We start from the raw sequence: 14,720 nt of genomic DNA, 5'->3' as shown, positions 1-14,720 counted from the left end.
AGTGGACCTACCTGATGTACCCCCTCCCTGCATCATGCACCTGGCCTGAGCTACTTGCTTCTCCTCCATGTACAACAGACTGAGGCTCTCAGAAGTGCTTTGTTTTATCTTCATCACCTTTTGAATAATTGTCAACACTTCAAAGTCAAGAGATTTCATGTACAAACCCAGATTTCTTTCTTTATTGAAAAACAAACTGGGCGGAGATTCTTAAAAGGCAATCATTGGGTGGAACTCCAGAACAGCTGCAAGCTTTGGAGGGAACAAGCCTCTTCACTGACACAACCTCTGAGTGTGTGTCTGCCCCACGCCATCTCTGAGTGTCAGAGACCAGTCACCATCGTCAGTCTTGCCAACGTGTTTCTCTTTCCTGTGCTTCTGCAGGAATTTGAGTTGGAGACCTTAAGTGTACAGCCTCCCATGTTGCCCTGACTCTTTCATATTGTGACTGTCTGTCTGTATGTTTCTGCAGCTAGACTCTAAGCTCCTTGAGGGCAGGAAGCATGTCTTTCTCATTCTTTCGTCCTTCAGGCTCAGCACAGAACCTGGTTTTAGGTGTTCAGTGACATTATTGAATTAATCTACACTGAGGAAGCGTAACTGGGATAGAATGAGGCCCTGGCAAGTGGTGCTCCAGACTGAGGGACTCATACAGCTGGGGGTTGGCAGTGAAGGATGTGGACAGTGGCCACAGCCAGGCTCCGACCTCAGGAGGGCCTTGTAGCCCATGTGTGTCCCTGCAAGTTGCAACATGTACGCATGTTTCATGGCCATTTTATATTTCAGGACATTCCAGGACCTGTCCAAACAAGTGGAGATGTCTTACGGCACCGTCCGGGATTCTGCTGTGTACGAGTACTTCCGAGCCAAGGGCACCAATCCTCTAGAGCAAGACAGCACATTTGCTGAGCTCTGGCGGACCATCAGCAAGAATGGAGGGGCTGACAACTGCGTGTCCAGCCCTTCAGAAGGCATCAGGAAGGTAGGCGAGAGCTGGCTACCTGGGCATGTGTGTGCTGTGACGGGGCCATGGGGACTGTCATCCTTGGGGTAGGAGATACCTTCCCAGAGGCATCTCCTTTGAGTATCCCTGTCACCTGCAAGGTGATCCATGTTAGCAGCCTAGATAGACACTTCGCATAAGCATGTGGGTATCAGGTAAAGAGGCACACATTCTTTAGGTAGACACCCATTTTTGGCTGGAGAAGCAAAGGGGCTGGTCCTTATGGCTTTTCTAAGTTTCCAAAGGGTCAGGGAAGAGCAGACAGGTTAAGCCCAAGACATGGACCTCCCTCCTCCTGGGCTCAGAGGATGGTGGCGCTGAGGGGTCTCCCCACCCCAGGTGAGAACACTTGGCAAAAGCAGACACAGAGGACCAGGTGAGAGGTAGAGGGCGTAGGGAGACAGGGTTCAGGGGAGGGTGGGCACACTGCAAGATCTAGCTGTGGAGCAGAGGTGTGCTTGGGAGATGGTGATAAGGACAGCAAGCCCGGGATGGGGACTGAATGGGAGGAGGAAGGGCAGGAAAAGGTTACTACATTCTTCAGCAGTGGGTTAGACTTCGCTCTTTTATTACAGTGAGTTACTACAGTGACCCGAATTAATCATGAATATCCCGTTATACAGATGAGAATCAGAGGGTGGGTCACACTCCTCGTTAATTTTGATGCCTGGGGTTCCAGACTGAGGGGTTTGGTATTTATCTGCCACATGCTGCAGAACCCTTGAAGGTCCATGAGGAGGAAGATGGTGGGATGAAGGCAGGTGTCATCAGGATGTTGCTGGTGGTGGCACATTCTTCCCAATGACCCTCACATGCAGAGGCTACTATCTCTTGGTCATTAGTGAATGATGCAAGAAAGATGTGCACCGTGGCCAGCACTACTGCCTCTCTGGGTAGACCAGCTGTCCAGCCTGTCTCACTCAGCATCTCTTCCCTTCTGTTCCCTATTCAACCTACCCCACCACCTCTGTGGAACCTTCACACACATGCATTCACACACACTTACACACATACATGCACACACCTGTCCAGCCTGCCTCAGTGTGTCCTACCTTCCCCTACCCATCAATTCTACCTCTGTGGAACCTTCTTACAGGCTCTCACACAAAGGCACTCGTGCACACGCTCCCACTACTCACACACACTAATGCACACACATATTCATGTACACACATACCTGTGTTCTACATCCCCAGCCATTTGGCCATCCCTTAGCCTTACTGCAGAGGGCAGTGGGTGTAAGGGGGCAGTCTGCAGAAAGCTTAGGGGCCACTAGGGCCCACCACCTTGCTCTTCATGATGAGAAGAGTCCTCAGCAGTTTGCCAGCCCCTCTCAGGAGAGCCCCAAATGGGTCCAAGGAGAGAGGCAGAGCCTGAGTCCTGCTTCAGAAGCAATAGGCCCTGGCCCCTGAAGGCAGTTCTTTGTGCGGTGTGGGAGCCCCCCAGGGCACATGTGCTCACGGGGCAGTTCGCTTGGAGTGGTTTCTCCCTGTCGTTTAGCGAAGCTGAGCAGCAGAGAGTGTCTGGGCTCTGGGGCCTGGCACGTTTGGGTGCGAATCCCAGTCCCACAGCTCACCAATGACATAAAATTGAGTACACCGCTCTTCCTGTCGGGAACCTCTCAGTGTTGAGAGAGGCCTGGGCAACTTCCTGTTTCGGGTTCCCTTTAGACACTTAAAACATTTAAAAGTGCACGTTATGGTAGATTTGGAATGTTTATATTTAACCAAGTGATATCTTGACAGAAACAATAGAATGCAACATAAATGTGCCATTCCCATGCTCACAAGGTTTATTAAAACCTCTTACGTTCTCGTGCACAGAGAAATACGGCGCTCTCATCTTGAGCTGCTGGGTTTTCTTTCATCCCTGACAGTGGATCTTTGTGGCTGTAGGTGACCTCATTTGGAGATAATGACCACAAAGTTGATTTAAGACCTTTTATGAATATAAGGCTTGGGCCAAATGGCCCTGGAGTTTCCCTTCTCTGATTTCCTTGTCTCTCACAGAGAGCCAATACTCCCATCCAAACTGGGTGCTTATGAAGATTCATTGCAACAAGGCTACAAAAAGAACTTATAAAAGAAAAGATAGCAGCTTTTGACTTTATCTAACTTCTGTTCATTACAAGGGACTTGAAAGAAAATAAAAAGGCAAGTCACACACTACGAGTGGATATTTACAATGCATACAATCAATACAGGATTAATATCCTATATGGATGTTATATGAAGAACCTTTAAAAATTAATAAGAAAAGCTCAAACAATTTAATAGAAAAATGGGCTAAAGACTTGTACAGGACTTTCACAGAAGAGGTACCACATATGGCCAATAATCATATGAAGAGTTGTTCAAAGTCATTAGTGTTTCCAGAAAGGGAAAATCAAGACCGTAAAGATATATCACTCACTCTACCTCAATTAGACTTGCCCCAAATGAGAGGTGGTAGAAAGGATGGGCGTAACAGGGGTTAATTGCTGGTGGTAGTGTACTCAGTACGGTCACTTTGGAAACAAGTTTGTCATTCTAGTAGAAAATGGAACATTTGCATACCCTATGACTCAGCAATTCCACTCCTATACATCCACCCAAAACAAACTTCTGCAGCACCTCAGAGATAAGAAAGATCATGGTAGCATTGCGTATAGAGCCAGGACCCTGGAAACAATCCAGATGAGCATTAACAAGTTAAAAAATAAGACCTGCAGGGCTTCCCTGCTGGCCCAGTGGTTGAGAGTCCGCCTGCCGATGCAGGGGACATGGGTTCGTGCCCCGGTCCGGGAAGATCCCACATGCCGCGGAGCGGCTGGGCCCGTGAGCCATGGCCGCTGAGCCTGCACGTCCGGAGCCTGTGCTCCGCAACGGGAGAGGCCACAACAGTGAGAGGCCCACGTACCGCAAAAAAAATAAAAATAAAAAAATAAGACCTGCAATGAAATGAATGAACCACAGCTTCATGTAATAGTATGGATGAATCTTAGCTGAATAATATTGAGTAAAAAATAGAACATTAAAGGCAATTTCATATAGGTCAACTAATAGAAAATAACATTCAACATAACACCCTTTTAAACACAGGCATACACACATCCAAGGTAATGATAAAATATAAGACTCAGGGTAAGGGTTACTACAGATGGGAGAGACAGAGCAAGAGGAAGGAGAGAAGCGTATTATTGGCTCTAAGTCAGGGTCAGTGTTAGCTTTATAGACACAGTCTTTCCTTTTTTTTAAAAAATTTTTCATTTCTCATTAAAATAAATAATTAATAAGTTAATTTTAAAAGAGGGCTGTTCCTAGACAAAAGGACAGGTGTCCTGAACCAAGGGTTGATTAATCTCATTCTTTGCACCTACCTGCACTTTCAAATAAATAATTCCAGGCCAGCCAGGCAGAGTTTGATTTAAGACCTTTAAGACACACCAGCCGCTTCTCTCCTTGCGGGCGCCCAGGTGCAGGCCTACTCCTGGTGTTCCTCAAGAAGGCCAACGCCACCAATAACGCCCTCTGGAGCACGGTAGATCTGGAAATGGGTCGTTAGAGAGATATCTCCCCATCTCCTGTTTACTCCTAGTCCATAGTTGGCACCTTAGAAATCATGATATTTAGGGTCTTACGCATGAATAAAACAATGTTAAAAAAATATGTGGTGTGGTGGGGGCTTTCCTGGTGGCGCAGTGGTTGAGAGTCCACCTGCCGATGCAGGGGACACGGGTTCGTGCCCCGGTCCGGGAAGATCCCACATGCCGCGGAGCAGCTGGGCCCTTGAGCCATGGCCGCTGAGCCTGCGCGTCCGGAGCCTGTGCTCCGCAGCGGGAGAGGCCACAGCAGTGAGAGGCCCGCGTACCGCAAAAAAAAAAAAAAAAAATACATGGTGGAAGATGCAAATAAGGGGTTCTTTGTAAATGCCTAAAGCTTCATGGTACAGAATCTAATCTTTTTCCAGTACAGAGGATGTGTTGCTTTTATGACACATTCATTTTATAAACCCCAAGCCAGCTTTGGGGTCACAAATCTCCCTCTTGCACGTGGATCTTTAAGAAAAAAACTGACTGTCAGCATTAGGCAAATGTTAAGGGTTTTATAACTGGTGTCATATAAGTGAGTTTATAGTACTGTCAGAAAGTGGAGTGCACTACATTTTTTACTGCAAGGAGAGCTCAGATCCCACTCTCGAACCTTCCTTCTGCATGTGCCTGTTTGGGTGGCTACTGTCCTTACATGTTTATCTGAAACTCTTCCTGTCCCCTGCCCCCTATGGAACTGCTCCTCAACCCCCAGGTTTTGACTTCAAATACCTTATGAATCCCCAGCCTGAAGCACACCAGACTGGGGATGGCTGTGCCCTGAGTGAGGGCCATATCCTGAATCCAGAAACTGTAAGGGAAAATCCAGCATATTGGGAAATATGGACATGATCTTGACATTCAGGGAGGAGGGGCTTCCCCGAATCCCAGACAGAACCCGCGTGGGTGCAATGCAGGCCGCCTGTCAAAGGTGAGGACTGGATGCCCCCAAGAGATATCAGAGGAAACTGCTTTAGCAAGAGGAGGGTGCTCCAACTTCTAATTTCCAGTTACTCTTTGGTGACCCTGGCTCCATTTCCAGAGAGTGCTTGGTAGTGGAACAGTGTCTAATTGCTGCTGAAGTCAAGGAGCTTGGTGTTGAATGTAACCTCAGACAGCTGCTATTTTTTTTTTTTTTCCTTGTGCTGCAGCTTTTAATGACCTGAAACCAATTTAGGTGGGAAATTGCTTAGCAATAGGTGATCACTTTTGCTCAGTATCAGAACCAAAGAAAGGAATTATGTCATGGTTTCCCCCACTGCTGTGACCTACTCCTTCATGCCAGCCATCACTCAGATAAGGAGGGGGCAGCCCTTTCTGGGCCCTGGCGAAGAAAGCAGAAAGGGATTTGGAAGCGGAGGGAAGTTTATTTATTTATTAAAAGCCCACAGTGTGCAGTTTTTAGAGCAAACCTGCCTGGTGCCCAGTAATTCTCAATAAATACTGAATTGTCCCTGAATGAATCATCTGTTTGTTGTCTGACTGAGCAGAGACACATAAATCAGGGGTGTAGTTGGTGCCATCAGTGAGTAGGTTACCCTCTGTGAATTCCTTGATGGGAGGGATGAGGTAAACAGCTTTATAGTCCCTTGTCTGATACCCACCTCTTCGGAAAGAGGTCCTGCTGGTCCTTGGAGAGTAGAGAGAGGCTGCCTTCATTTCTCTCAGCCACCTGTACTTGTCAGGCCTGAGGCAGACTAGAGCAAGGGTCCACAAACTATGGTCCATGGGCTAAATCTGGCCCACCACCTGCTTTTACAAATAAAGTTTTATTGGAACACACACTCAGTCATTTACATACTGTCTGTGGCTGCTTTTCTCCTACTTCTGTAGAGTAGTTGTGGCAGAGACCATGTAGTCTCCAAAGCCTAAAATATTTCTTACCCTGGCCCTTTGTAGAAAAAGTTTTGAGGATCCCTAGCCCAGAGCCATGGGTGCTCCAGGGATACTGTCCATCGGTCAATGCCATCTGATAACTTATAGACATATCCAGTAGCTTATCATCTAAGCTCTATAAAACTACCTACTAGAGCATATAAGCACATCTAGCAGGTAGTTCCTCCTCTGGCTTTATGTCATCTATAGCATGTCAGCACATGCAGGGATACATTATCTAGCTCTATGCCATTACCTAAGTTCCATACCATCTAGTAGCATACAGGCTTTGTCCTTTCTTGTTATTTTCAGGCCTACCTCTGATGGCCCACAGTCTTTGCCCTCACTACACTGGGACCCAGCCTCACTCCTGACCTGGCCTAATTCCCCCCTGAAATCTACTGAGCAGTCACTATGTACCAGGCACTCTGCCAAATGATCTACATATATTGTTCTATTTATCCTAAACAGAACTACTTGATTATTATTGTCTCCATCATGTAGAAATGGGACTGACCTTCAGGGAGATTAAGTGGCTTGTTCAAGGTCACGTGGACGTGAGTAAGCCATGGCACAGTCACGTCTCACTTCAACCTTGCCTCTTCCCATGGGGTTACATCCCCATTTCTGTACCCAATGTGTCTGCAACCCCTTGCATACTGTTTACTTGTGCTTCTATTTCTCTTCCTCTTTTACACCAAAGTAGCAAGATATATGCCTGGCTCCCATATTTAAAAGCCTTAGCTCTCTTTCCATGTGACATAGCAAAGGTTATTTAAGTCTGTGATTTTATCTTTTGATTTCCCAATTATTAAAAATATCAATTAGAGAAACTCGGATGCGGAATTGAGCTGACAAGTGGTTCGAATTTGTATGCTAATAACTTTGTCACATGGAATCTGACTTTAATGTTGTTGGTAAGACTTTTTAAATTTTTCTTTAGCTTGATCAACTCTATGAAGTAATACCCAGCATAACCCAATTTCTGTCCAGTGTCAGGGCTAACCCAGGCTGCCAATTTATTAAGTCTTTCCATAAATCAAACCTAATATGTAATAACATTGTCAAATAGAATACAGTTTAATAGTTTAAATGTCAATCTTCACAGCTCATTGGGCTCTTTGAATAAATAGAGAAGTAGCTTGTTTCAGACCCTGTGGCTGGAGATAGTATTTTTCAGATGGAAGTCACTTCGCAGGCAAGCAGTTGAAACAGAAGGTTGTTTTTTCCACTCAGTAAATATCACTGAGGTCATAAAGTGTGAATGCAAATGCAGGAAGAAAACGGGCCCACAAATCTTATTTATTTCCACACTGATCTAACGCTTGCCCTGGCGCCAGATTGAGTGTGGGTATCACCAGTCAGCCCCTGCCTTCATTCCTTGCCCTGGCTCTCTGCTCTGTGACAAGGGACACTCTCATTGTGCACACTCCCTGCTGAGTGCCAGGAACCATACCTTGTGACAGAAAAGGTGGTCCCCAGAAGGACTACAGTCTTCCATGGGAGGATCAGGAACTCTGATGCCCCACAGTGCCCTCCATTTGGAGGGAGCAAAGTGAGGAAGCATCCTGCTTCCATGGCATACTGGAAGTCCTTACTGAGGAGTGGGGAGAGGCTTACATGGGATGGCACTCCTTTATATCTTGGGGATGCTAGGTTCAGTGATCCGGAAGGTTTGGTCAAGTTGATGAAAGGGATCCTTTGATGCAGGTCTGACCCCCCCAGAAAAAGGACTGGTACAAACTAGGCAGCCCTGTGCGGTGGAAACCAACAGTGCTGTTCTCTGTAGCAGCAGTGGGCTTTGTAGGCATAAGCTCCAAGACACATATTTTGTCCTTTTTCTGCTGCTGAGTCAGTGCACATTGGGGATTCTACACGCCTCCTTCCTTCTCAGACACTCACAGACGTTGGATAATCATTCACCTCTATTCTTTTTTTTTTTTTGGCCACACTGAGCAGCTTGTGGGATCTTTCTTAGTTCCGACCAGGGATTGAACCTGGGTCCTCGGCAATGAAAGCATCGAGTCCTAATCACTGGGCCACCAGAGAATTCCCCATTCATCTCTATTCTTTCATTCTTGCTCAAAAGGCACTATATCCTTTTTTTAAAAAAAAATTTATTGGAGTATAGTTGATTTACAGTGTTGTGTTAGTTTCAGATGTACAGCAAAGTGAATCAGTTATACATATATATCCACTTTTTTATAGATTCTTTTCCCATATAGGCCATTACAGAGTGTTGAGTAGAGTCTGTATGCTCTACAGTAAGTCCTTATTAGTTATCTATTTTATATATAGTAGTATGTATATGTCAATCCCAGTCTCCCAATTTATCCCTCCCCCCATCTTACCCCCAGTAACCATAACTTTGTTTTCTACATCTGTAACTCTGTTTCTGTTTTGTAGATAAGTTCGCTCCTACCCTTTTTTATTAGATGCCACATATAAGTGATGCCATATGATACTTGTTTCTCTGTCTGACTTACTTCACTCAGTATGACAATCTCTAGATCCATCCATGTTGCTGCAAATAGCATCATTTCATTCTTTTTTAAGGCGGAGTGATATTCCATTGTATATATGTACCACATCTTCTTTATCCATTCCTCTGTTGATGGACATTTAGGTTGCTTCCTTGTCCTAGCTATTGTAAATAGTCAAAAGGCACCATATCCTTTTTGCAAGTTGGATGGTCTCTTCTCTTTATTCCTTCATTTATTCACTTATTCATCCATTCAATAAATGTAATTTGAATAGCTTCCTCCTAAGAGCTTGGATATGTGAAGTTAAGTTCCACTTTCAATCAGATTTAATCTGTGGCTTTGGTCAAGAGAATTCACATCTCTGAGCTATCTGTGAGACTGAGACAAGCCTGCCCAGATGAGTTGAGTTTACCAGTGCAAAAATGGAAAGTGTCCAGTGTGGATTGCAGTACAAGGTTGACATTGAGTAGATGTCAGCAAAATGCCTTAGCACCTACTATATATTAGGAAAAGAACATAATAAAAATATAAAGACAAATAACACTTAGTCTTTTTATGAGGTAGAGTTGACAAACAATAAAATGCACTTATATTAAATGTTTATTTCATGGGTTTAGACTATTATGTACAACTGCGTAATCACCACCCAAAAGAAGATGGAGTCATCCCTCAGTATCTGAGGGGGATTGGTTCCGGGACACCGCAGATACCAAAATCCATGGATGCTCAAATTCCTTATATAAAATGGTGGAGTATTTGCATATAACCTATAAGCATCCTTCTGTGTACTTTAAATAATCATCAGTCATTATAAAATTACTTACAATACCTGATACAATGTAAATGCTATGCAAATAGTTGTAAATACAATGTAAATGCCACATGAATCAGTGCCAGCATGCACGCAACAAATTCAGGTTTATCTGTTTGGAATTTTCTGGAATTGTTTTTTATATTTTTCGTCCACAGTTGGTTGAATTCTCGGTGCAGAACCCACAGATACAGAGGGCCAACTGTGTAGAACATTTCCATCACCTTGAAAAGTTTTCTCATGTCACTTTCTAGAAACGTCTCTCCCTAACCTCAAAAGCGACCACTTATGAATTTCTGGTACCACAGATTAAATTTACTGTTCTTGGAATTCATATAAATTGAATAATATAAAATATGTATATTTGTGTTTAGTTTCTTTCACCCAACAAATATTTATGAGATTTAACCATGAAGCTGTAGATATCAGTACTGAGTTCTTCTTTTTTTTTTCCTTTGAGTAGTATTCCACTATATTAACAAACTTTAATTTGTTTATCCATTCTCCAGTTGACATACGTTTCACTTGTTGCCAATTTAGAGCTATTATGAATAAGGCAGTATGATCATTTTTGTACAAAATTTTGTGGATATATGTTTCCATTTCTCTTTGCTAAATACGATAGAGTGAATTTTCTGGGTCATAGGGCAGATGTATGTTTACCTCTGTAAAAAACCTCCTGACCACCTCCAATGTGATTATTCTATTTTACAATCCCACTAGTGATATCCTGCTTATGTGCTTGTAAGTTCCAGTTGCTGGATATCCTAACCAACATTTAGTGTTGTCAGCCTTTGGGACAGTAAACAATTAAGTGGCTGTGAGGTTATCTCATTGTTTTCATTTGCATTCCTTTGGTGCCTAATAATGTCCAGCACTTTAATGTGCTTATTGGGCATCCATGTTGCTTCCTTGGAGAGGGGTGTGCTCAAGTCCTTTTTAAATTTTTACTGGGCACTTCGTCTTTTCATTGTTGATTTAGATGAGTTTTTTAAAAATATATTCTGGATATAAGTCCTTGATCAAATATAAGTGCTCCAGATATAATTCCCAGTCTGTAATTTGCCCATTCATTTTCTTAATGGTGTCTTGTGGAGAGTAGAAAATTTTAATTTTGATAAAGCCCCATATATCAATTTTTCTTTTCTTTTGCGGTTAATAATTCTTGTGTCCTAAGAAAGTTTTGCCTACCTCAAAGTTCCAAGTTTTCTTCTAGAAGTTTTACATTTATGTCTACATTGCATTCTCAAATTAGTTTTTGTATATGGAATAAAGAAGTAGTCCAGATTCACTTTTTTTCCCCATGTGTCTATCCAATTGACCTAGCACCATTTATTTAAAATGGTGTATTTAATTAACAAATGACTTGTATTTAATTAACTTGTATTTAATTAACAAATGACTAGGTGCTTTGATTGAAAATCAACTGGACATATATGTGTTGGTCTGTTTCTGGATTCTCTATTCCATTCCATTGATCTATATATCTATTCTTATGCCAATAAAAAAAGTCTTGATCACTACAGCTTTATAATAATTCCTTAAATGAGGTAGTGCTTTCAACTTTGTTCTTCTCTTACAAGAGAAGATTATTTGGTCAATTCTAGAACTTTTGCACTTCCGTTTAAATTTTATAATCATCTTGTCAATTTCCTCAAGAAAGCTTGAGATTTTGATAGCTCTTACGTTGAATCTATAGATCATTTGGGGGAAAACTGATATCTTTACACTATTGAGTTTTTTAATACGTGAACATAGTTGTTCCTTTTAAAACATCAACTTTTGATATTATTGATTTTCTCGATTGTTGTTATATCTTATTGATTTCAGCTTTTTTGTTATTTTTTTCTTACTTCTATTTACTTTGGTTTCAATTTGCTCTTACCTCTTCTCGCTTCTTAATGTTGAAACTTAGATCATTGATTTTACTCCTGTTTTCTTTCCTAATATAAGTATTTAAAGCTATACGTTTCCCTCTAAGCACTGTTTTAGCTGAATTCCATGAATTTTTATATGTTGTGCTTTCATTATCATCAGCTCAAAATATAAAGCATCGGACTCAGTCTTTTTCTTCAGGTATCCCTATTGAGTTCTGGAGGACAACAAATGGCTGTGATTTAGTGTGGAAAAGGGTATGAGAACAGAAATTGGGGATTTATTCTGCTTAGTGAAGTTGAGGAAAGCTTCCGAAGGTAGTCCTGTCATGTACCTACATTTTACAATCCGAATGCCTCAATTCCTTTTCAGTTTTGAAGATACAAATGTGAGAATGTGAGAGAAAACTGACAAGCAGGAAATAAAATACACAGAAAAATAAAGGAAACCAGAGAGACAGAAAAGACAGTGGAATGCCATGTGAACAAAACTTCATTTTTATTTCTACTAAATGTATAGTTTCCTTGTAGGAGAATGACGGCAGTGGTATTTTCCCTGTTTAACAATTGCTGTCTACAGAACCCCTTCTCTGGGTCTCAGGCTGAGTTCTGGCTGTCTTGACCCTGTAATATACCTGAGCCTTCTTCACATGCTTTAAATCTGTGGTCCAACCCAACTCCAAGGGCACTCAGGTTAAATAGCCCCCAATCCATGACAACGTTTAAAATAAGAGGTTCTGAGAGGAAATCTTAGGTTATACCTTTATAATTTAAATGTGTATGTCATTTAAATAAATACATGTCACCATTTTTAAAAGTTTAGACTACTTCTAAAAATAAGCAGAAAAGAACCAGTTACACATATGTTTTTCACCACCTAAATAAGGCTCTAGGAATTCTTGTGGGTATTTCTGGGGAGTCTTTTTTGAATCTCTGCAAATGTTTTACATAATTATGATGTTAGAGAAAATATGTTTTATCCTGTACTTTTTTAACACTGTTGTAAAACTTTAAAAATCATTTTAGTGGCTACTTAATATTTATCAAATAGATGTAAAATTAAACATTTCCTTCTTGATTGTCATTTGGGTCAATTCCAATTTTTCACAAAACAAATAACATTATAGTGAACATCTTCGTGCCTCATGGTTTTTCAGTTACTATATTTATTTCTTCAGGTCAGATTCTCAAAAGTGGAAATATGGTGTCAGAAAAGGATATAAACATTTAAAGTTCTCAACAAAATACTCCTGAGTACTGCCAAAAGCAGGGCTTTGAATAAATTACATTCTATCTTTGGGATCAAAAGAATACTCAGGCTTCAGTGTTGTTTCTTGTTTTTGTTTTTTCATTAAATCCTTGTGGATTTATCTTTAGAAGGAAAAGCCTTTTAATAAATTGGTATTTTTCTACCTTTCTCAAATCCTTTATAGTGATTTTTTAGAATTTCTTTCTCTTTCTCTTATGTAGGTACATATGAATTTTGACTTTATTTTGCTTTATTATTCTGGGGACTGGAGTGGAGAAGAAGTCTCTTTCTTTTCGACTCACTTTTTCCTTGGCCTACATTAGGCAAAATTCATGAATTTTGGCAGTTTGAGGAAACTGAATAAGGTCATGGTTAGACACCTGCCTTTGTTTAATAATAAAATTGATGCACCTAACAGCCCCTTCCTCAAATGTGTATTTATGCAATGATTTGATGTTTGAAATATATGGGTGTTTTATTCATTCATTCTTTCGTTAGTCAACTCATTTACTAGTTCAGCTCAGTTACATATTTACTGGCTCAGTTACATATTTACTGATGTTTGAAATATATGGGTGTTTTATTCATTCATTCTTTCGTTAGTCAACTCATTTACTAGTGGTGAGCTCAGTTAATATGTAAGAGTGGGCTTGATACTTTCCTGATAAAATTGAGTTAGACTTGGTGTAAGGTCAAAGTGAAGATGAAGGCTGGTTTGGGACAGGATGTTATTTCAAAAATAAAAGATTTGTGTTACTTTGCCCAGAGTTTTCCTTCCTAACTTTGGGGCCTTGCATCAATGTTTGGACAATCAGGAGGTTAATTTAATCGCAGTGTCTACTGTTAGAGAGCCCTCGATGGATCAGGGGTGGGGATAAGTTTCTTCCGTGCATTAATTAGCTCAACTGTGCTTCTACACAGCTCGTTTATTAATTAGGAAACTAGAGCTTAAGGAGGGCAAGTGACTTGCTGAAAATCAAGCTTGGGTCAATATCGGACCCAGGGTTTGAACTCAGTATTTTTCTCACTCCAGCACCTGTGTCATTACCTGGGACACTGTGCAAAAACGGAAGAGATGCATGATCAAAATGAAGCCTCAGCTCCTGCTGCCACTTACCTAGTGTTTTCATCACAGGAAACCTGAGCAGTTCCTTCCCCTCTCCTCACCTTTATACACCTGGGTACGTGCTGCTTGGAAAGCCTTCCTTTTCTTTGTTGGCCAGGATGATTCTTGATTATCTCTCCAACCTCAGCAGAAGCGTTCACTCTTCCCGACCCCCTGCTGGAGCTTCTAGTTTCTCAGGGTAGGGCCAGGGGCTCCCTTAACACCCTATGCATCCCAGAGTACAGATTCATCAGATGTCACCCCCATCCTCAGTGCCCTGCTCTGTCACATCCTGACTAGACTCTGAGCCTCCATAGGGTTGGGCCTGTCTCTTATTCATTTGTTTGTCCCCAGGGCCAAGAGCAGAGGTAGGCACAGGGCAATGAACATGGACATCCAAAACCTTGTATCCTTTCAAAAATCAAACAAAATTAATGTTCAGTGAGTAAGAAATGAGAGTATTCAGAAATGCATCCATGTGCATCTTTCTTCAAGAATGAGCAGGATTGCTGGGATCTAGTTGCAGAGGGGGCAAGAAGGGATGAGGAAGGGTGGGGAGGGCAGGGGGCTTAGTCAGTGTCCTGGAGCAGGTTTCTGTGCAGTTGACTACATTGGCCCCTTCGTAATGCCCTACAGCTTAATTTTGTTTGATGATGATTGGTTTGGGATAATACAGTGCTAAGGTCAAGGAAGGCCCCCACTGTGCCTCCCTTATTAAATTACTTTGCTTTGGGTTTTGAGCATTGCCAAGC

At 42.1% G+C, this 14,720-nt stretch overlaps 1 protein-coding gene across 1 annotated transcript in view; it reads left to right on the top strand.

Moving 5' to 3' along the window:
• GRID1 (glutamate ionotropic receptor delta type subunit 1) overlaps positions 1–14,720 on the top strand; it is a 662,424-nt gene that overhangs the window by 607,485 nt on the left and 40,219 nt on the right. Inside the window, exon 13 of the mRNA XM_024731429.1 lies at positions 787–982. Coding sequence (XP_024587197.1) covers positions 787–982 — 196 coding nt within the window. The remainder of the gene's footprint in view (positions 1–786; positions 983–14,720) is intronic.

This window comes from Neophocaena asiaeorientalis, unplaced genomic scaffold (assembly GCF_003031525.2).
Source record: "Neophocaena asiaeorientalis asiaeorientalis breed wild unplaced genomic scaffold, Neophocaena_asiaeorientalis_V1.1 scaffold714, whole genome shotgun sequence".
NCBI classification, from domain to species: domain Eukaryota; kingdom Metazoa; phylum Chordata; class Mammalia; order Artiodactyla; family Phocoenidae; genus Neophocaena; species Neophocaena asiaeorientalis.
The sequence above is the reverse complement of the archived record's forward strand: the minus strand, read 5'-3'. Positions and strand labels throughout refer to the sequence as shown.